Below are 22,776 nucleotides of genomic sequence, written 5' to 3'. Positions count from 1 at the left end.
CAAAGATCACATGCTTCACAAGGTAATAAAATATCACAAAGCAAGTGGAGGCAGGGCGAGATCACAGGACCACAGGATGGGGCAAAATTAAAATTGCTGATGAAGTTTCGGACACGCATTGTCATTGATAACATCTTATCAGGAGACATGGTTTGAGAGCAGCCAACCTGTCTGACCAAAATTTATTAGGCCGGAATTTCCTCGTCCTAATACGCCTGGGAGCACTACAGGAGACCAGGGCTTATTTCACCCCTTCGGGCTTCCACCGTGGCCTCCAAAGGGGCCGTTTATAGACCTACCCTCAGGGCGCATTCTCTTTCTCAGGGATGTTCCTTGCTGAGAAAAAGAATTCAGCGATATTTCTCCTATTTCCTTTTGAAAGAAGAGAAATATGGCTCTGTTCCGTCCGGCTCACCGGCAGTCAGAGTTTAAAGTCTTATCTCCCTTGTTCCCTGAACACTGCTGTTATCCTGTTCTTTTTTCAAGGTGCCCAGATTTCATATTGTTCAAACACACATGCTCTACAAACAATTGGTGCAGTTAACGCAATCACCACAGGGTCCTGAGGCAACAAACATCCTCCTCAGCTTTCGAAATGATGGGATTTAGAGATTAAAGTAAAGACAGGCATAGGAAATCACAAGGGTATTGATTGGGGAAGTGATAAGTGTCCATGAAATCTTCACAATTTATGTTCTTCTGGCATGGCTTCAGCTGGTCCCTCCGTTCGGGGTCCCTGACTTCCTGCAACACTTCCTAAAGAATAAAGGTCTTGTTTTTTGCTGAACCAGGAGAGGAATGGTTACCCAGCTATACAAGTGTGGGAGGGGATCTGGGGATCTGATGCCTTGTAAGCAACCTATCAGCCAATCTTCAGTTTTAATCCCAATGCTGCCCTAGAGGTATCTGGCATCATCAGATCCTGAGCCTTTTTGGTCTTCTCTGGTGTCAGTTTAATTGGCAGTTAATCTCAGCTTTCTTCTTTCAGTTTTCTGGACTTCCCAGTGCATTTAGCCTGGCATTTCTGGTTTTCATCTCCTAAAATTGTATTGTAAAATTGTATTGTAATGATAGTGTCCTCCATTCTTCTCATCCTTGTAGATTTATGTCTCAGATTGTTTTAATGCTGTATTAGTGGCATTTCCTGTGGAGACAGAAGTGAGTGCATGTGTGTTAAATCTTCTGTCTTTACCCAGAAGGGAGACACTTAGCTAGGCATATGCAAAAGTATGATCTCGCTGTACATGACAGTAGGCATTACTTTTTAAGTGCCTGTTATGTGCCAGGCTCTCTAAAATATACATTTGATGTACATTAAATTTCATCTTCGGAATGACAGAACAAGGTAATAGTTGTGGAGAAACAAAAGTGCATTATTTGTCAAAACACTTTGTAGTAGACTGGTTTCCTTTCAAATAACTATAAATTACATCATTTGTGATGGCTAGATATGGATGTACCCTAATTAAGTATAGCTTTGTAATTTATACAACTATTTCCTTGTTAAGTCACTGGTTATATTCTTTTTAGATATTGACATATATTTTGAAATTGCACTCAGAAATATATGAATTTAATTCCCACCAGCCGTGTAAAAGTGCCAAAGTGTTCACATCCTCATTAAATAATAACTGTTTTCTTGCAATTTTAATTACCATACTGTTTTATTTAACTATTCCCTATTATTGGGCATCTAGCTCCTTTCTAGTTTCTCGTTATTATAAATAATGCTTAGATGAATACCTTTGGACATTTCCAATATTTGTAATTCATATTGACAAATCAGTGCAGGAAATGGCTGTGCCTTGACTAGGAAATAAAAATTTGCTTTAAAAATTGCATTTGGGATTTAAAATCTGTCTTATTATTACTGAGTTATTTTAAAATAAAAGTCTGTGATTCCTTTTTATAACCTCATAGATTACTTTTCATTTTTTGAATTTATTTTTACCAAAGTAACCGTTAATATAGTTACATGGGCATACCTTGGAGATGTTATGCACTCAGTTCCCAGCCACCACAATAAAATTAAAATCACAGTAAAGTGAGTTCCATGAATTTTTTTGTTTCCCAATGCACATAAAAGTTGTACTTACACTATACTGTAATCTAGTAAGCATGCAATAGCATTATGTCAAAAAAAAAAAGTACATGGCTTACTTAAAAATGCTTTATTGCTAAAAATTGCTAATGATCATCTGAGTCTTAGCGAGTCATAATCTTTTTGCTGGTGGATGGTCTTGTCTCAGTGTTGATAGATGCTGACTGACCAGGGTGGTGGTTGCTGAAAGTTGGTGTGATTGCGGCAGTTTCAAAACAATGAAGTTTGTATCGTTGATTGACTTCTGCTTCCACGAAAGATTTCAATAGAGCATGGGATGCTGTTTGATAGCATTTTATCTATAGTAGAACTTCTTTGAGAATTGGAGTCAATTTTTTTTCCAACCCTGCTGCTGCTGTTGCTTTATCACTAAGTTTATGTATATTTTAAATCCTTTCTAGTCATTTCAGTGATGTCCACAGCATCTTTCCATGAGTAAATTCCGTCTCATGACAATAACCACCTTTTTAAAAAAAAAAAAGAAAAAAAAGAGACAGGGTCTGGATATGTCACCCAGGCTGGAACGCAGTGGTGTGATCAAGCTCACTGCTCAAGCAATCCTTCTTCCTCCGCTTTCTGAGCAGCTGGGACTATAGGCTTGTGTGACCACACCCAGCTAATTTTTTTTCTTTTTTTCTTAGTTTTTTGTAGAAACTATGCTGCCCAGGCTGGTCTGAAACTCCCGGCCTCCAGCAGTTCTCCTGCCTCTGCATTCTGAACTGCTGGGCTTACAGATGTGAGCCGCTGCACCCGGCCAGGCATTTATGTTTTAAAGATCTATCAGAGTCATGCCCTGCTATGCCTGTAAATGTAAATTACTTGTAGCAATTTTTTTGATATCTGCCCTTGTTTAAGATATTAATTTGAATACTATATTCTTTTAAAATATAAAGAGGTTTTATTTATTTTGTTCTGGAGAGTTTTAACTAGTTTTTGAAATCTGGGTGAATTCCTAGGTGGTTTTTTTTTCCCCTCAAAGTCTGGGTCAGTAACCATTTCCTTCAGATGGCCATATAGTAACTATTTTAGGCCTTGCTGACCACATACAATCTTTGCCACATATTCTTCTTCACTTATTATGACTCTGGAATGTATAAACCATTCATAGTTTGAGAGGCTCAGTTTGCCAGTCAAATTTGTCCCACAGGCTGCTGTTTGTCAACACCTGCTCTAGACTAAAAATGTTAATAATGACTTATGGTCTGAATTTTGGGATTAGTGGTGGATATTCAACCAAAATTAAATGGAAATGCAAATCCGTTCACATGATGGGTAAAGCCAAGAGAATGCCTAGCTTCAGGCTTGGCTGGATTGCCATATGAAGATAGCACTGACAGTCTCACATCTTGTGACCTCCCTGAGACTCTCGCTTTACAATAAAAGAGGATTATATCTATTCATTTATATATCAACATTTAAGGAAGTCGCTGATTTCCTTGGGTTACATACCTCTCCTTGAATGAATCAGTATGCTGGAGGAGAGAAAAGGGGGATGATGGTGAGGATTGGTGTTTGACCCTCTTGTGTAGTAGTAGGAATGTGTTGGAAAAGACATTTCCAATGGTACCACATGGAGAAGAGGTAGGAGATAGCTCTCCAGAGAACTTTAAAAATAAATAAGCAGTGCGCTCAGAAAAAGTTTCTGTACATTAAAAATAGGTATGTGTACTTGATCTTCTAAAGTCACTTTAAAATGCATATGTAAGTTGGAAGATAACACTAATTATTTGAATGGAATAATTATTTATGGAATGAAGATCTTAAATCAACTTCCCTCACCTCTTCATTCCTGCGTGATTTTTATATAGCCTTATCAACTATATTGATATTGATGTTTGCTTTGACTTCTTATATACTAGAAGGAATCTTAAAGAAGCTGGAAAGTTTACTTATTTGATTGTTAGAATACTTCATCTTGGTGGGAGAGACTATATTTTCATAGTGGGACTGTGTAATAGGTCTGATATGTGTATGTCAGATTACCATATGAAAGATTAACATGCCTTTAACATAGATCATGTAAGAATGGAAGATAGCATAAAAACATGACAGCGAATATTTATTATTCAGTTGCCTTTCTAATTTTTAAGTAACGCAACATAACTCAGAGTAAAAGCCATTCCAGTATTGGTAGTGACCTACCTTTGGTGACTCCTTTTAAGTAGGCGGACATATTACTTGAGCTCATTTCTCCTGCAAAATGTTGAGATTGGAGTCATTTAATAATAGTCTAATGTAATGAGAAATACATTTTAAAATTTATAAAATTTCAAGTAGACAAGGAAAGTAAATCATGTAAGTAGGAAGTACCCCAAAGCATCTTAACTATTCTTACGTAAGAGTCCAGTAAATAAAATATCTAAGGTCATTGTTACTCCTCAATCTGATTCTCTTACAATATTGTTTTAAAAATTCAAAGCTTGCAGCTGGATACATACAGTTTTAATTATATCACATTTCAAAAGCCAAACCTTGCAAATTGCTGCTCCTTTGAAAGACTGAAACCTTGAACTTTGAATAAATCAGTTTTTTTTTAAAATTAGGAATACATGTTCTTTTTTTTTCTTTATTTTCCTCCGTCCCTTCATTTTCTTCCTTTTCTTTCACAAGGTCTTGCTTTGTCACCCAGGCTGGAGTGCAGTGGTGCGATCTGTGGCCTTGGACTCCTGGGCTTAAAGGATCCTCCCACGTCAGCTTCCTAAGTCGCTGGAACTATAGACATGTATCACCATGCCCAGCTAATTTATTTTTATTTATTTATTTTTTGTACAGACACAGGGTCTTACAGTGTTATTGATACTGGTCTCAAACTCCTGGGCTCACCCATTCCTCCAGCCTCAGCCTCCCAAATTGCTGGGATTGCAGGCATGAGCCACAATATCCAGCCTGTGTTTTTTGTTTGCTGTTTTGGTTTGGTTTTCTTGTGAAGACAAAATCTGCGTTGCCCAGGCTGGTCTCAAACTCTTAGGCCTCAAGTGATCCTCCAGCCTTGGCCTCCCAAAGTGCTGGGATTACAGACATGAGCCACCATGCTCAGCCTGTTTTTGTTTGTTTTATAGACACGTCTGTATTGGAGAACAGAACAATTAGGATTTTTAGGCAGACAATACTAACTGCCAGTTTCATCTTCATCCAGAAGTTTAAAGATTATAGGAACAAGGGCATATATTCGTATACGAATATAATAAGGTGAAAAATTTTGAGGAAAAGAGTACATCTACATTTATGCCTAACTTCATTACACAAAACTTTTGGGGATAAGAGTATATTAATCTGACCAGTGACATTCTTGTCGAGTGGCATCATAAAGGTAAGCGATGAATGTAGTTTTGCTGCATCACAGAGCCTGGGAAAGAGGGGAGAGAGAGAGAGAGAGTGTGTGTGTGTGTGTGTGTGTGCGCGCGTGTGTACCTATGTATATGTGTTTTAATTGGTATTCAGTAGGTTTACACTTAACTGTGTCCTCTCCTCTATTTAAATACTCCTTGCTTGATCAGCAGAATACAAGGAAATTTCAATTCTACAAAATACTGTATTTTTATACGGACAGTTCTAAAGTTTTTTGTTTAGAACCAGTAAAGCAGAATTTTAACAACTTGCGAGATGCATGTTAAGATATATTCTTAATATACTCTGTTTTGCTTGCTTCAGGATGAGCTTTGGATTTGTGTAGTTGGCTAGCTTATGCACCTTTAATGTCAATAAATGTTCTTGTATCTGAAAAATAGGAATCATCTAACTTTATATCTGAAAGTGTTTTTGAAAAATAGTCTTAAGTGTAAGAATAGTATGTTCTAGCATAGTCAGTTTGCTAAATGGCCAAAAGAAGGGTAATCTATCTTTATCTTCTACAAAGTGATCTTCCTCAACTGCTTCAAACTGGAACTTTTCTTTCTCCCTGAATGTCTCTGCCATTTCTGATGTTCTGAAAATGTTTCAGACTTTTGGAAGAATAATCCATAAAAGGAATTTATATAGTCCTTCCAAAGTTTGACTTGGTTTATTGAAATATGCTGAGAAGTTACCAGTTATCAGTTTTCACTACGTAAGTTGTGTTGCCCTGTTCAAGTGTTTTGGGCAGAGATAAGAGATGTGAAAGCTAGTATGGTCTATCCTGGGTTCCGATTCTGTTGCAAATAATGATAACCTCTTTTCCACTAGAAAGCATTATACATAGCAGCTCTTTTACTGTGAGATTGTCTTTCAGACCACAATGTATTTAAGGTAATCTCTCCTACTTTATCAGGAGTGGAGTTATGACACTCTCACAGACGTTTTATGATCGTGGCATGATTATGACAGCCATTAAAAATGTTTTTCTATCTAGTCTGTTGTTTTGGTTCTTCCCTTCCCTACTTCTCTGCAACTTAGTATGGTCCTCTTAAAGCTTACCACCAAGAATGGATAAACAGATTGTGGAACATAATTACCCGCAAGAATATCACTCAGCAGTGAAAAGGAATGAGTTACTAATATTTGTAAGAAAATGGAGTTCATTTCCAAAGCATTATATTCTTCTATTTATATGAAATTCTAAAATAGGCACAATAGCAACAGAAAGATCAGTGATTGACAAGGGCCTTATGAGAGAGAGAGAGAGAGAGAGAGATTGAGAGAGAGATGGAGAGAGAGGATTACCTACAAGGATCAGGAAGGACCTTTTTAGAGTAATGGAAATGTTCTGTGTCTTAATGATGATGCTGGTTATATAGGTAAATACATTTGTCAAACTCGTTGAACCACTCACAATAAGTATATTGTTACCACATTTAAGTTATAGTTGAAGACAGTGTAAAAGAAAGTTAAACAGTGAAGTCTATTTTAGGACATGAATAGTGAAAGAGTAAAATAAAGTTTGATTAAAAATAAAGGTAATTACATCACCTCAAAGCAGTGTAGCCCACAGTACATTAATTTGAATATTTTATTTTTAATGTCGCTAAATAGATGCAAAAGTGTGTGCTACTGTCTATTGCTGTATAATGGTGTGTATAGGGATATTTTAGTATGACTTGAATGAAGTGCTACGTAATGCTAATGACAAGAATACAGGGTTGGTTAAAGTGCTTTGTCATAAGCAAAAACAGTTTTTTGGTGTGTTTTAATATAATGTACATTTGCGGTTTTTTCTCTCTAAACTATACATTTGTAAGTCTACTTTAACTTAGTCACACAAATCCAATGGAAAAGCCAGTGTAAAATTTAATACTTTCTGAAATACTATTTTTAAATAATGTATGAATTTTTAAAGTATTAAAAGTGATGCTAATTAGCCAAACGTATTACCAAGCTAGCTCCCTAGATCTGTTCCCATGCCCTGTCTCTTAGGTGACCAGATTGTGTGCCCTGACAAAGACAGCATAGGATATCAAGCATACGATTATATCAAGTAATTCTGGCAATATGCTATGTAGAAAACCAATCTAAAAATAAGATTGAAATTTTAGAAACTCTTAAGCCAATCATCTTTTCCCAATTAAAGTTTCATTCTTTGATTCTTTTAAGTCAGCTTCACTTGTTTAGATAATCTTTCACGAAAGTTATTTAGAAAAAGGCCCAAAAGATATAGTTTAGATGTCTAAAAGGTAATAGCTGTCCAAACATAGATTTTTATCCTAAAAACTTCTGTTTCATGTTCACAGATTCTTGAAGAAGTTTGAGTTTTCACTTAGCAACTCACCTTTTAAGTCTGCTATAAAGACCATCCCAAGTTGAATGAGCTGAAGTTTTAATTTGAGTGTAAAAGATCAAGAAAATGTCTAGAATCCTTTTTAGTGTTACTCTGACAGATCTTTTACTGCTGCTTTTTCCCAATCAAAGGAGTAAAGAATTAGTTTTTCCCCTTTAAAGCAATGAAATCAGCAAAATTAAAACTTCCTGAAAAGAAGCAAGTGACCAGGACCAGTTGTACAATTAGTCTCTGAAAAAGTTAACAGCTATTTAAGATGATGCTGAGTTCTCATGGAAATATGGTAACTTTGGAGACCGTTCACTATTGGAGGTCTTTGTTTAGATTGAGCATACTGCCTAGTATGTCATTTATGGTAACATTGTGAGGGTTGGGCGAGGGTGGATGCTATCTTGGCTTTCTTATTGTTCATAAAATAGTAATAAACTTTACTTAATTGATACACTGTTTTTGAGCCTATTGACCTGTGAAGGCATTAGTTAGCTTCCAGAATACCGTGAAAAGTGTGCTTGACTCCTCCCCCTAATTATACAGTCTTTTATAAATCAGACTTCCTAATAACCTTCAGTCCAAGTGCATGTACCTTTCTGATGGGTGGTATAACTCATTTTGTTCTCTCATACCTTATTGATGAGCCTTATATAAACTAACTGAAATAGGACAATATAAGAACGGTGTAACAAAGTTGATAAACTTCATAACGTTTAGTAAATTCTTGAAATAAATGGTATATACAAAAAAACTCGCCTTTGTTAGTGGAGAAGAGTAGCAGATGAGAAAAGAACTTTGAAAGAGGAGAGAGAGGCAGGACTCTGGGGATAGCTTGGGTCCAGGTTGGGCCCAACTGAGAAGACCGATCCTGAACTGGAGGGCCAAGTACCATTAGCTTTTTCATTATGAATAGGCTCTGGAAATAAAGCTAGCAATACTGCTGGAGAGGTTATGAAAAGATTCTGTCAAGTTTTGAACATGATGACCTGAAGAATTTTATAATTTTTAATTAATGAAAATTTCTCATTATAAAATTACACTTTTCCTTTTTCCATGGATAGGTTTAAGAAAATCTACGAAGAAGCGCAGTGAATCTCCACCTGCTGAGCTCCCCAGTTTGAGGCGGAGCACACGCCAAAAGACCACGGGCTCCTGTGCTAGTACCAGGTAATTTGGGTTTTTTTCGTTTATAGTGAGTTTATTTGTCTTCTGTTGCTTAGTTTCAGCTTTCATCAAAATCCTTAACTCCATAGGTTGTTTTTTATTTTGTTTTTGTTTTTTGACAGTCTTGCTCTTGTCACCCAGGCTGGAGTGCAATGGCACGATCTTGGCTCACTGCAACCTACACCTCCCGGGTTCAGGTGATTCTCCTGCCTCAGCCTCCCGAGTAGCTGGGATTATGGGTGTCTGCCACCCCACCCAGCTAATTTTTGTATTTTTAGTAGAGATGGGGTTTCACCATGTTGGCCAGGCTGGTCTCCCACCTCCCAGCCTCAAGTGATCCACCCGCCTTAGCCTCTCATAGTGCTGGGACTACAGGCGTGAGCCACTGTGCCTGACGATTTTTAAAAAATTATCTATTTTTTTTTTTACTTGAGTAAAGACATATTCTAACATAACAGGCGTTATCTTTGTGAATTTCTCTGCAATATTTATTTACATGTTTTTATTAACTTTTAATCATTCTATTTCTTGACGATACTTTTATCCTCTACTTTTCCTTTGTTGTTGTGCTATTTTCACAATGCTGTTGACGGTAGCAGGACCTTTGGCTGTTTACAGAGTTCTAGTCTGTCAAATATACTTCCAGTGAGCATCTTTATGCAGATTTGGATTGTTTTTAAAAGGTAGTTAAGTTTCCCAATAGTGTGATTAATGAATTGAAAAGGATGCTTCTTCTAATGGTTGTACTGTTGCCTAATTGGTTTCTAAAAGTGTTAGAACCAGTTACTAAGTTTAATGAATGGAGGGGGAAATGTACTTAATTTTTGTATTGTATCACCTTACTCTCAAGAAAAAGTGTAGGTATTATGTGTTCTCTCACATCTCCAATTCTAGATTCTGTAGATCTCTTTTTCAAAACAACTATCTTTGATGTGATACAGTTAATATTTCACATAACTTTATTAATTGATTGAGAATCTTAGCCTAAAAGTAGAAATCTTTTTCCTGCAACAACTTCTGTAAGCTTTTCAGGCTTGGTCAGTTGGTCAGGTGCCATTCCATGGCTAATTATTCAGTAGCTATATATGAGTTCTCTCTCTGTGTATAGTCATGCCACTTTTAATGAGGAGGACACGTTCTGAGATATGTGTCATTAGGTGATTTTGCTGTGCAAACATCATGAAGAACACTTAAAACACAAACGTAGATAGTACAGCTTACTACACATCTAGGCCATGTGGTAGCCTGTTGCTCCTAGGCCACAAACCTGTAAAACGTGTTACCTTACAGAATAGTGTAGACAAGTGTAACACAATGGCAAGCATTTATGCATCTAAACATATCTAAACGTAGAAAAGGTACAGTAAAAATACAGTATTAATAATCTTGCAGGACCACGGTCATAGATGTGGTTTGTCCTTGACAGAAACAACATTATGCAGCACACGACTGTAGCTTGTTCCCTCTAGTAAATGCATGCAAACTAGTGATGGGGTGGGGGAATTATTTTAGTTTACCTTTTCCCACTCAGGTTAGCAGAGGGGTCTTTCCACTTCTTTTGGTTCTTATCTAAGATAATCTATTTTCTCTACTCTTGGCGGGGTTATAGTAGTGACATAAGTAAACAGTAAAACTTGGTGCCTATAAATCATGAAAAAGATAGCCTTGCCACTCTAAATCTTTTCCACCTGTTTTTAAATGTTTTAGATTGTTTAAAATACCTGGATTTAGTACACCTGTTTGCTTTTGAGGTTGCATAGCAACTTTTCTGAGGATTTCTGAAGAAACTTCTTAATTTTCCAGAGTTTTTTATCCTATTTTGGGCCATATTTTGAATCTTAATTACTCAAGGTTTAGTCTGAGATGCAAACTGAATTTTTTGTGTCTGAAAATTAATTTTAAGCCGTATGCGAAGTCAGGTAATCTAGTGTTGTAATTGTCTTGCTTGCCCTGCTGTTCTCTGCAACCACCTCTCCTTCTACTCACGATAGTTAGTGTGTGTGAAATTACCCACTGTAGGGTTTGATCATGCTGTGCACAGGCCGTCTCATCTAGCCACCTGTTTGAAGTGCTCTTCATGGCAAATCTTTTCTGAATTAGTTGAGATTCTGCTTACGTTTAATGCCTTGGTCACCTACTAAGGGTGTCCTTGTTTCTCTTTAGAGTAGCACTCCTTGAGGGCAGCAACCCTATGTATCCAAAGTGGTCAGTCCAGTGTGCTGGTGGAGATTAGATCTTAAATGAGTGAATTTGAATCCCACTAATTTGTAGCTTTGTAAAATGGGTTGGGAATGAGCTGTTTCCTTGTGAAAGAAAGATTAGTTAAGCAAATTTCTGTGTAGGGAAGCTTTTTCTCTAATGAGAATAAACTCTTCCATTGCTCTCAGGTAAGCAGAGCCTTCATTTGTAGGTCAGTTGGGCCTGCTTCTCTCACTTCACTGTAGTGTGATTTTAATCTAAAACATGTCTTAATAGGCTTCTGCCTTTCTTAAGATAATTTGGGGAGCTTTGTTTAAATGCTATCAAGTTTGAATAATTTGGGGGGAAGTATTTTTGCTTCTCCCCAGTTTGCTTACTGATTTTGCTATTAAAGGAGAAAAAAAGGTTTATCATCAATAAAATGTAATTTTCTTTAGGAGAAATAAGTGGTCATTCTTTTTCCATAATTTATTCTGTGTCTCTGTCCTAAATGAATGTCTTTCCCAAATGTTATCTGTATTTATTAATAATACTAAATCCATAACTTAAAGAATGGAGTTATTCATTATTAGGATGATTATTTTTGTATGATTTAGGTAATCTAGAACATAGGGACTGGGAATTTTTTTTCCCATCTCCTCCTCCCTTCCTCGCATTCTCAGTGTTAATCTGCAGTTCTTTTGTATGAATTTTTTTGTGTTGTTTTTGTTGCCCAAGATGGAGTGCAGCGGCATGATCTCGGCTCACTGCAACCTCCACCTCCCAGGTTCGAGCAATTCTCTTGTCTTGGCCTCCCAAGTAGCTGGGACTACAGGCTCACACCACTACACCCAGCTAATTTTTGCATTTTTGGTAGAGACAGGGTTTCATGATATTGGTCAGGCTGGTCTTGAGCTCCTGAGCTCAGGTGATACACCTGCCCGGCCTCCCAAAGTGCTGGGATTACAGGTGTGAGCCACTGCACCCAGCCAGTATTAATATATTAATCCACTGTTTACCCTGGGAATGATGCTGTATTTTAAATGAATTGAATTTTCTTTGCAGGAAGAGTCACTTTTCTGTTTAGTTGAAGTGTTTTAAAAATCATTTCTGTTTCTAAGGATGACAACAGCTCCCAGTAACACAAAAGCTTGTATTGTAAATGCAGTATAACTTGGGAGAATTTTAAATATACAAAGTCTTGGTTGTTATACATGGTGATTTTCTGCACTTACTTTTATTTAAAAAGAGGACGAAGAAGAAACTGGCTTTGTGCTCCATGAATTTGAGCTTTGTGTTGTCTATACATTGCTCCTGGTTCGCTGGTAATGCTGCCCATGATGACATTTTTCTGTTGTAGTCGGCGAGGCTCTGGCCTGGGCAAAAGAGGAGCAGCTGAAGCTCGTCGACAGGAGAAAATGGCAGACCCTGAAAGCAACCAGGAGGCAGTAAATTCTTCAGCTGCTCGGACGGATGAAGCTCCCCAAGGAGCTGCAGGTAGGTAGATTGGTACTTCTTAGCTTTAAAATGCATTTCTGTCTTTTATAGATTTGATGGATGGAGGGAGGGAAGTATGCTAGGTGTTACTATCATATAAACTTCTTGTTCTGTTTTGTTTTACTTTACCAGTTTGATATTTTGATTAGTTGGAAATGGTTGCCATTTTTAAATTCTTATCCTAATTTGCACTAATTACGTTCAAAAGGCTTTTAGGAAGAAGTAAACTCTGTTTAAGCTTTTTATATATTGACTAGTGCGTATAACTGCCCATTGATTGAAAGAATTTAAATTCATAGTAAAAATATAAGGATATAGTTTCAGTTGCTTCACACACGTATAAATTTTAATTTAGAATTTTTGTAAGCCCTAAAATACGAGTATTCAGTTTGAACCTTAGCTATAAGAACAGTATTTGTATTGTTATGGGCTTCTCATTTTTTTTTTTTTTTTTTTTTTGAGACGGAGTCTCACTCTGTCGCCCAGGCTGGAGTGCAGTGGCCAGATCTCAGCTCACTGCAAGCTCCGCCTCCCGAGTAGCTGGGACTACAGGCACCCGCCACCTCGCCTGGCTAGTTTTTTGTGTTTTTTAGTAGAGGTGGGGTTTCACCGTGTTAGCCAGGATGGTCTCGATCTCCTGACCTCGTGATCCGCCCGTCTCGGCCTCCCAAAGTGCTGGGATTACAGGCTTGAGCCACTGCACCCGGCCGGGCTTCTCATTTTTATTCTTAATATATTAGAAGCACAAAAATGAAGACTTTTCTCTCAGCTTTAAATAGGTACCCATTACCTATACCAAAACAAGGCTAATACTTCGACTGTTAATTCTGGCTGATGGGTATCAAAATATAATTTGTATTGACATTTCTCAGTGACGTGAACAACAGGTAAAGAATGTTAAAATCAATCACTATAGGCTTATATGTATGAGCCTTATATCAGATGATACACACAGGTTTAGATGTGGACATATACTTCCTTTTGAACAAAGATATTTCAGATACTATTGTTTACTATTAGTATACATTGTCATTTTCTTTAATGTCTGTGGTTGATCATGCCATAGTTTGCCAGGAAGGTTGTGGTTTACCCACTACTGATGTCTTCTTGTTCTATCTAGCTTAGCATTTTTTTAACCACTACACTTTCTTAGTTTTATACGATAAATTATGTGGTGGGAGAGGAGTTTTTTCCCATATTTGTTTTCCTAGTTTTTCTGAAGGTTTAAATGGTAGATATTTGGAAAGTCCATTTCATTGCAACTCATTAAAACTGCTTGTGACTCACAGTCTCTCCCAGTGTTGTATGCTCCTTCCCAGTTTTTAATGTTTATTCAAAGCCTGAATGTGGAAATGGAGTAATTCCCAAATGGGTAACAGAAAAGGAGCTGCAGGCTATTAATGTAGACTTACTACAGTAATTATTATAACTAATATTTATACAGTGTATACCACATTGCAGTCCAGCCATAGTATTGAGTACTTTACATATATTCTCTTTCAATATTCCAAACAGCCTACTGAGGTATGAGTGCTCTTATTACCATTTTATAAGTGAGGAAAAACGGAGACAAACATTGCTTATTCTTGCTCAGGGTTACAAGCTGTGATGTGTGACTTCCCAAAGCCAGGCATATTTGTAACATCATTGTTGTCTAATACAGTTGCAAGAGTTTATATAATTTATATGAATATATAATTGAAGGCTGGAATGGGAATGGGCTGTAAAATTTTGTTCCCCTATTTATTTACCTAAGAGGATAAAAGCATACAGGAATCAGGTTCATCCAACTGCCTTTCTAAGCACTTTGAGGCATTCCGTTGTCATTTATGTTTGAAATTACAGTGTGATACAAGTGTTTCCCAAACTGCATTGTAACTGGTGATAAAAAAAATACATGTGGCATGTGCACTTGTGTTAGAGGACTGACTTCATTACATTCTGGAGGATAGATCTCTTATGAATTATAGGAATTTCTCTGCTGACTCTTGAAAGTATTTATGGGGAAATAAGCTAATTATTTAGCAGCTTTACGTTAAGTTCTTCATGGTAATGTGCTTTAGCTTCTGCATGTGTAAAATGGGAATGTAAAAGAAAATACAAACCTAAATTAGTATGGTGTGTAGGTTCGTGGACTTAGGGCTCCTTTTGACACGTAAACGTTTTCAGATAGTACTTATATAGTAGATATAAGACTCCATTGAAAACATTTATTTGGAAATAATGTTGTTATTCTTTTAAAAAGCCCAACCACATTAGCTCTTCATGTAAGAAATGCTAGCCTTTGAAGTTGAAAGTTAAGTGTTTGCCACACTTTCGCAAGAGTCAGAGGCAGACTCCTGTGCATTCCTTTTTTTTTTTTTTTTTTTTCCCCTTTCTTTTTTTGAGGATAAGTTTCTCTCTGTTGCCCAGGCTGGAGTGCAGCATTGCAATCTCAGCTCACTGCAGTCTCTGCCTCCTGGATCTGAGTGATTCTCTTGCCTCAGCCTCCTAAGTAGTTGGGACTACAGGCGCCCACCACCACGCCTGACTAATTTTTGTATTTTTAGTACAGAAGGGGTTTCACTATGTTGGCCAGGCTGCGCTCCTACTCCTGACCTCAAGTGATCTGCCCACCTTGACCTCCCAAAGTGCTGGGATTACAGGCATGAGCCTCCACACCTGGTCTCCTGTGCATTCTTAGTTTTGGACATAATCAGAACTGTATAGAACTTTATAGAGTTGATAGAGTCTTGCAAATGCTAGGGGTACTAAAGTAAGGAATGAAGTATTTTTCTTTATTCTTGTAAAATAATGTCACTCCATTTTGCATTGGGTAGCTTAATAGTTTCAGAAGAAATGATCAGGGTTAGATCACATAAAGAAGTATTCCAATTTTGTTAACTTTGCATCTGTTGGTTAAAGTATAAAAACTTGTCACTCCATAATAGAATGTATGTATTCTGATTTAGACAATATCGTTCTCCATTGTTTTCACTTATGTGTATTGTAAACTGTCTTACACGGTACTGTGAAGATATTTTAAGACTAAACAGGAGAAATATCTGTTGAAAATCTGGCATTGGATTTTATCTACTGATAGTTATATTTGTATATTTGACTCTGGGAACAAATCTGGCCTATGCCCAAGTAGGTTTGAAGCCTTGACTAAGGAACTGTAGCCAACTCCTGTTGATTAAAAATGTTGATTAATTACATTTTCATATCTGCATGACTTTACAGAACAGCCATCTCTATACTCCTCATTAAATTAGCCAGTGGCTTGGCTGGCTTAGGTTTTCTAATTTTGTAAAACATACAAAACTAGTGGGTTTTTTTTTTTTTTGTAAAACCAAACTCATTTTGTAAAACATACAAAAAGAGTTTTTATATATGTTTTACAAAATTAGAAAACTCGTAACTCCTATCTGAACTCCCACTTTAGATAACCTAAACTACTTCATAAAAGGGAACAAAAGCTTAATACTTGCTATCAGAGGTCTGGCAAAAGAATTCTTTTCTTCACAATTAGTTTCCAATTTCTGTCAAAACCAGCACCCTACCCTCTACTGATAATCAGACTTTTGACAGTAGCTCACACCTCTCACCCCAACACTCGGAGGCTGAGGCAGGTGGATCACTTGAGTTCAGCAGTTTGAGATCTGCCTGGGCAATGTGGTGAAACCCTGTCTCTACAAAAAAATACAAAACTGAGCCAGGCTTGGTGGCATGTGCCTGTGATACCAGCTACTCAGGAGGCGAAGGCAGAAGGATCGCTTGAGCCCTGGAGACGGAAGTTGCAGTGAGCTGTAAATTGCACCACTGCACTTCAGCTTGGTCAAGAGAGCAAGACCCTGTCTCAAAAAATAAAAATAAAAAAGGTTCTGTGGCTCCCCAAAGGTTGGGACCCTGCTATAATAGAACCTTAGCATCTCTTTTAATTATGTTCTTCTGTAGTTTTTATGTTTTGATCAATTGATGTCTTTGTGGCAGTGCAGTTTTGAGATATTCATTATGAAAGTCGTTAGAATAAAATGTTTAAGAAGTAAGGTAAGGTAGAAACCTTTAATGGTTGTAGGTCTGGAGAACATTTTAAAGTAAAATCAAGTAGATTCTCTGATCAATAAACTTAAAAACCCAGCAGTACTCTAACAGGTTAGATTTTTGTGTGTGCGTTTTTTAATGTATGGGCTCCAGAGTGTGGTTTAAAAATACCAACTATTTCATTTGTAAAAACTTGATATTTGCTTCCCACATAGATAGAATAGTCTTAAGATAAGTTTAAGAGCCATTTCAGTTATAATTGTACCTGGTAACAGTATTTGTTAACAGCATTTCTGTATAATGTGAAGAAGCAACTTTATTTGAATTAAAAATCACTGCTCAAGAATATATTTGAGTCATATAGTTTCTAAGGGTAGAACCTGTGAAGTCAGGCTTCCTGAGTTCAGATCTCCGATCCATAACTAGCTATCTGACATTGGCCAAGTATGCTCAAAGTCACAAAACCTTGGTTTCCTTATGTGCATGATGATTATAATACCTTTTGTATAGTTAGGAGGAAACTTAGACAATGCCTATGTATAGTAAGCATTTCATAAATGCTGCGTACCTGTAAGTAGCATTATAGTGTGTGTGTAGTTACTGGTTAATTTCCTTTTTCTTTACCAGAAGTGTGGATTTTGCTTAACCTTTATACAACTTCAGTGTTTCTGGTTAATCTGTCTCTCTATGGCTCTAAACCTTTGGGAGTGGTGGGGGAGTTTCCAACATTTTTGTAAAAGGCCAGATAGTAAATGTTTGATGCTTTATGTAGTCTCTGTTGCAAGTACTCAGTTCTGTAATTACAGCGTGAAAGCAGCCACAGACCTGTAAATGAATGAGTACAGCTATGTTCTAATAAAATTTTTATTTACAAAACCATGTGGTGGACTGGATTCAGCCTTTGGGCCATATTTTGCTGACCCTGTTCTAAACCATAAATTTTTCTAAGAATTTGTTTTAATCCCATTAATGAAGTTATATAGAAAATACTTAATGGTGTGTGAAGAGAATGGTAATATGAAAATACAGTCGGTGGCTGGTATTTTGGCATCTTTTTCTTCAGACAAGCTCTTTAAATTCACATATGTTATTCACACATGCCTCTTTAACAATTATGACAAAAATATTCTTCCTGGCTTGCATTCTGTCACAATCTGTGCAGTATATAGGGCTTAAGGTATTGTGGGAAGAGCTTATGTAGATCAATCTGGGTTAAAAAAAGAAAAAGACCCAAAAAACAAACAAAAAGAACCCCCTTTGACCTCAGCAGACACCTAGAGGCACAATTAACTGCTAGTTTTGTAGGACTATGGTTTTACTTCCTGTTCAGATTCATAATAGACTCTGTCTCCATTAGCTTAGACTGGTTTTTTGTCATTGTTGGTCAGGTTAGCATTTCGATTAATAGTATCCTGAGTTTTAACTCTTCATTTTACACTAGTTTTGACACTTTAGTTGCCCTGTCTTTCATACTTTTTGTTTTTAGATAGAGTCTGGCCCTGCCGCTTAGGCTGGAGTGCAGTGGCATGATCATGGCACACTGCAGCCCCTACCTCCTGGGCCCAAGCAGTGCTCTCAACTCAGGCATGCCCAACTCAGTAGCTGGGACTACAAGTTGCACTATGTTACCCCGGCTGGCCTTGAACCCCTGAGCTTAAATGATCCTTCTGCCTTGACCTGCAAAGTGTTGGTATTAAGGCGTGAGCCACCATGTCCAGCCTTCTTCATGCTTCATAGAAGTCATCTGTTAGTTGTAATATCTTTTTGCACTCTTGAAGTTAATGAAAACAGATAAATGATTGTATCAAGACTGTAGTCCGGGAATGAAGTGGACTTAGAAGGCAGACATCTACATACAATATTTCCCCCAAATGTCAATTTTGCCTTTTTATTATTTTTGTTACTAATTGGCCATCTGTTAAATAATCACAATTGTTTTAGCAGTATGTTCTTTATTGACTTTCAGAGAGGGATTCAGGACATCTTAATTAAAGAACAGTTTCAAAGGCACAAGAAATTTGTCAAAAGCCATGTATAAATGAAAAGCATAAAAATACAACCTTTTTAATACTAAAATAGTTGAGTTCTCCTTTCGTTCCTGAAAGCTACAGGATAAAGTCTAGAAGAACAGCTGAGTATACTGTGGCTAGACAAGTTTAATTGCCTTTATTCATTGTAGTCCACAAAACTTTGGTTTTTCTAAGATAAGCCAGACATAATGTGTTTAAGTCCTCCTCTCCTAACCCTCATCTTTCCCCTCCACCCCAAGCCTCTAGTTCTGTTGCAGGGGCTGTTGGCATGACCACCTCTGGGGAGAGTGAATCAGATGATTCCGAGATGGGACGTTTGCAAGGTAAAAACAGTTATTGAGCCTACAAGAAACCATTACCATGAGCTACCTGTTAATACCATACTTTATTGAAATTAATTTAAATTCATTTGACCATAATCTAGCAGTACCTGCACCTCCAAGAAAAAAAACAAAAAAACTTCTTAGTAGCAATTTCATGATTTGGAATTAGAAGATGAGCTATCTGCCTCTAGGTGTTTACTGTTTAACTAGATAAAGCCTTACATATTTATTTTTGTTTAAATTTTTTTTCTTTATTGTGGTTGCATGTATAGCTGGTTTCAGTAATAAATAAGTTAAAAATCTTGAAAAACGGGTACCTTAATATATTTTTGTCTGGAGTCCAGTAGCATTATGAATGCATTTAACCCACTTAGGCCTAGTGTTCCATTATTGGAATGCTAAGGATATGGGGGTTATTGATATCCTACTGCTCAAGGCCCTTGCCAAGGTCTGACTTTTCACTCATGCAAAAATTTAAAAAATTGCAACCTGCAGCATAAATGGGTTTTAATAAGGTGTTTGCCATGGTTTTTTATCTTCTTGATCCTGTTTCAAAAGGAATGTATAGTGTATATACAAATTGTAGTTTTTTAAAATGTTAACAAATGCTTTTACAAAAGCAACCTAATATTATGTATGGATGGGTATGTATTTTTATCTCAATTGATTTATAACAGATCTCAATGTGAGGCTTACAATAAAAGTATTATTTATAAATCATTTTTGATTGCTTTTAAGTTCCTGAGGGAACATACAAGTATCTCTAGGACTCGGACTCTCAGGAACACATAGTTTTTGTTTGATTGTTTTGAGACCGAGTCTTACTTGGCACTCCAGGCTAGAGTGCAATGGCACGATCTCAGCTCACTGCGAACTCCGCCTCCCGCGTTCAAACCATTCTCCTGCTTCAGTCTCCTGAGTAGCTAGGATTACAGGTCCCCGCCACTGCACCTGGCTAATTTTTGTATTTTTAGTAGAGACGGGCTTTCATCATGTTGGCCAGGCTGGTCTTGAACTCCTGACCTCAGGTGATCCATCTCAACCTCCCAAAGTGCTGGGATTACAGGTTTGAGCCACTATGCCTGGCCTATTTTGTTTTGTTTTCACATTTTGGAACTAATAAAAATCATATACTGTTTTCATATGGTTTTATAGGATCTGATGACCAACAACTGATTGGGAAATAATGTCGTACAGAAAACAGAGCAAGGGTGCTTAACATATTAGCTCTTCAAAATAATCAAAATATTTACCTTAGGTTTTTCTTGAAATATTTTACACATTCCTGTTGGCACTGATTTAATATATTAGGGTGGTCTTGAAAGTTTGCAGCTTCTCTTAATAGTTCAGAAAGCAAAGTAACATTGACTGAATCAGTTAAGTGAGATGAATCAGTTACTTGAAATTTTCAGATAGATCAGTTGCATGAAGTCATCTTAGTTGTTCACTCTGCCCTTCTTTTCTCTCTAGCTTTGTTAGAGGCAAGGGGTCTTCCCCCTCACCTGTTTGGTCCTCTTGGTCCTCGGATGTCACAGCTTTTCCATAGAACAATTGGAAGCGGAGCTAGTAAGTAAAAATGTTCCTTCCCTGAAACCTCTCAATAATTAGCCAACTGCTATTTTTACTTGTAACCTATTGATCGAAGTATTAAGAAGTTTTTCATCATCTTTAACCCGTCTTTAAAAAGAAGACTTGTGCACATTCACACCTTAAGTACAATTTTCATTGCAGTATTACCGAGATTTTATAGCGAGATTGATTCTGTTTGTTTGAACAAAATAAGAATAAAGAATCTCAAACAATTGCATTGGTAATTATGGCACCTGATGGCATGTTTTGCATAGATTTGAATCTTGAGTTTGTCATAATGATGTATTTGTCAAGGTGAGAGGATAAAACATTAAACAGTTTGCTAGCTGAATTTTTTATAGCTTTAAATATTTAGACATAAGGTTCTCATGTGTACTTTTTAAAAAAGTTTTTTTTTGAGACGGAGTCTTGCTCTGTCATCCAGGCTGGAGTGCAGTGGTGCGATCTCAGCTCACTGCAACTTCCACCTCTCGGGTCCAAATAATCCTCCCGCCTCAGCCTCCTGAGTAGCTGGGATTACAGGTGTGTACCACCAAGCCCGGCTAATTTTTGTATTTTTAGTAGAGATGGGGTTTCACTGTGTTGGATGGCTGATCTCAAACTCCTGACCTCAGGGAATCCACCCACCTTGGCCTCCCAAAGTGCTGGGATTACAGGCGTGAGCCACTATGCCTGGCCTATTTCCTTGAATTGGGATCAAAATACGATTTATACATTGCAGTCAGGTAATGTTTCTTAAGATTTTTGTTTGTTTTTTTAAGAGAAATTTGATTTTATTTATCACTGGGGAGAAGCCTGGAAAGGAAAAAAAAAACAAAAAACAAAACTGTTGCAGGGGGTCCCTAAGGGTATTGATTTTGAGACATCTGAAACCTGTATTTAACATCAACCTTTACACATGAACTTAATGTAAACCGTAAACTAGAGCCAGAGTCAAAAACAATGCCACACCTTTGTGCCCATGGCCCAGCTTCAACGGTGCCTACTTCATATCTAATCTTTATCTGTAGCCTCATTCACATCCTTCTTCCCATATTAGTTTGAAATGAATCCCAGGCATTATATACAGTCATGTGCTGCATAATGATGTTTCATTCAACAACAGATCGCACACACTACATCAGTCCCACAAGGTTATAATGGAGCTGAAAAATTCCCGTCATCTATCTAATATACAGTACACATTTTTAAACCATACTTTGATCATTTAGAGCCAGAGGTGTCCAGTCTTTTTGCTTCCCTGGGTCACATTGGAAGAAGAATTGTCTTGGGCCACACATAAAATACAGTAACACTAATTATAACAACACTAATAATAGCTGATGAGCTTAAAAAAAGTCGCAAAAAAAAATCTTAAAATATTTTAAGAAACTTTACGAATTTTTGTTGGGCTGCATTCAAAGCCATCCTGGGCCATGCATTGAACAAGCTTGGTTTAGAATGTACTCCTTTTACATACTAAAGAAGAACATTAACTGTAAACCTTAGTAGTAGGTATTCCAGAAGAAAGCGTTGTTGCCATAGGAGATGACAGCTTCATACCTCTCATCGCCCCTGAAGACCTCCAGTGGGACATAAGATGTGGAGGTAGAACATAATGATATTGATGATCTTCACCCTATGCAGGCGGTGAATGGTCATGTTTGTGTCTAAATGTTTTAAAAAACTGTTTAATAACTAAAGAAAAAAAATGAATTTTCAAAATAGGAAAAAGCTTATATGGATATAAAGAAAAAATGTTTTTATACAGCTGTACATTGTGTTTGTGTTTTAAGCTAGTTAATACTACAATATAGTCAAAGTTAAAAAAAGTTCATGAAAGTAAAAAGTTACAGGAAGCTTAATTGCTTTTTTCTTTCTTTCTTTTTTTTTTTTTTTTGAGACGGAGTCTTGCTCTGTCGCCTAGGCTGGAGTGCAGTGGCGCAATCTTGGCTCACTGTAACCGCCTCCTCCCAGGTTCAAGCAATTCTCCTGCCTCAGCCTCCCGAGTAGCTGGGACTACAGGCACCCGCCACCACGCCTGGCTAATTTTTTGTATTTTTAGTAGAGACGGGGTTTCACTGTGTTAGCCAGGATGTTCTCGATCTCCTGGTCTTGTGATCTGCCCACCTCAGCATCCCAAAGTGCTTGGATTACAGGCGTGAGCCACAGTGCCTGACCGGTTAATTTCTTTAAGATATTTCTTATAAA

At 37.2% G+C, this 22,776-nt stretch overlaps 1 protein-coding gene across 23 annotated transcripts in view; it reads left to right on the top strand.

The window, feature by feature from the left end:
- Positions 1-22,776, top strand: part of TRIP12 (thyroid hormone receptor interactor 12) — a 155,523-nt gene that overhangs the window by 74,160 nt on the left and 58,587 nt on the right. For all 23 annotated transcript variants that reach the window (XM_073020115.1, XM_007966541.3, XM_038001432.2 and 20 more), the window contains 4 exons: positions 8,843-8,948; positions 12,484-12,620; positions 18,913-18,996; positions 20,467-20,562. In XM_073020115.1, the coding sequence (XP_072876216.1) occupies positions 8,843-8,948; positions 12,484-12,620; positions 18,913-18,996; positions 20,467-20,562 (423 nt within the window). The remainder of the gene's footprint in view (positions 1-8,842; positions 8,949-12,483; positions 12,621-18,912; positions 18,997-20,466; positions 20,563-22,776) is intronic.

Source organism: Chlorocebus sabaeus, chromosome 10 (genome assembly GCF_047675955.1).
Source record: "Chlorocebus sabaeus isolate Y175 chromosome 10, mChlSab1.0.hap1, whole genome shotgun sequence".
NCBI classification, from domain to species: domain Eukaryota; kingdom Metazoa; phylum Chordata; class Mammalia; order Primates; family Cercopithecidae; genus Chlorocebus; species Chlorocebus sabaeus.
The sequence above is the reverse complement of the archived record's forward strand: the minus strand, read 5'-3'. Positions and strand labels throughout refer to the sequence as shown.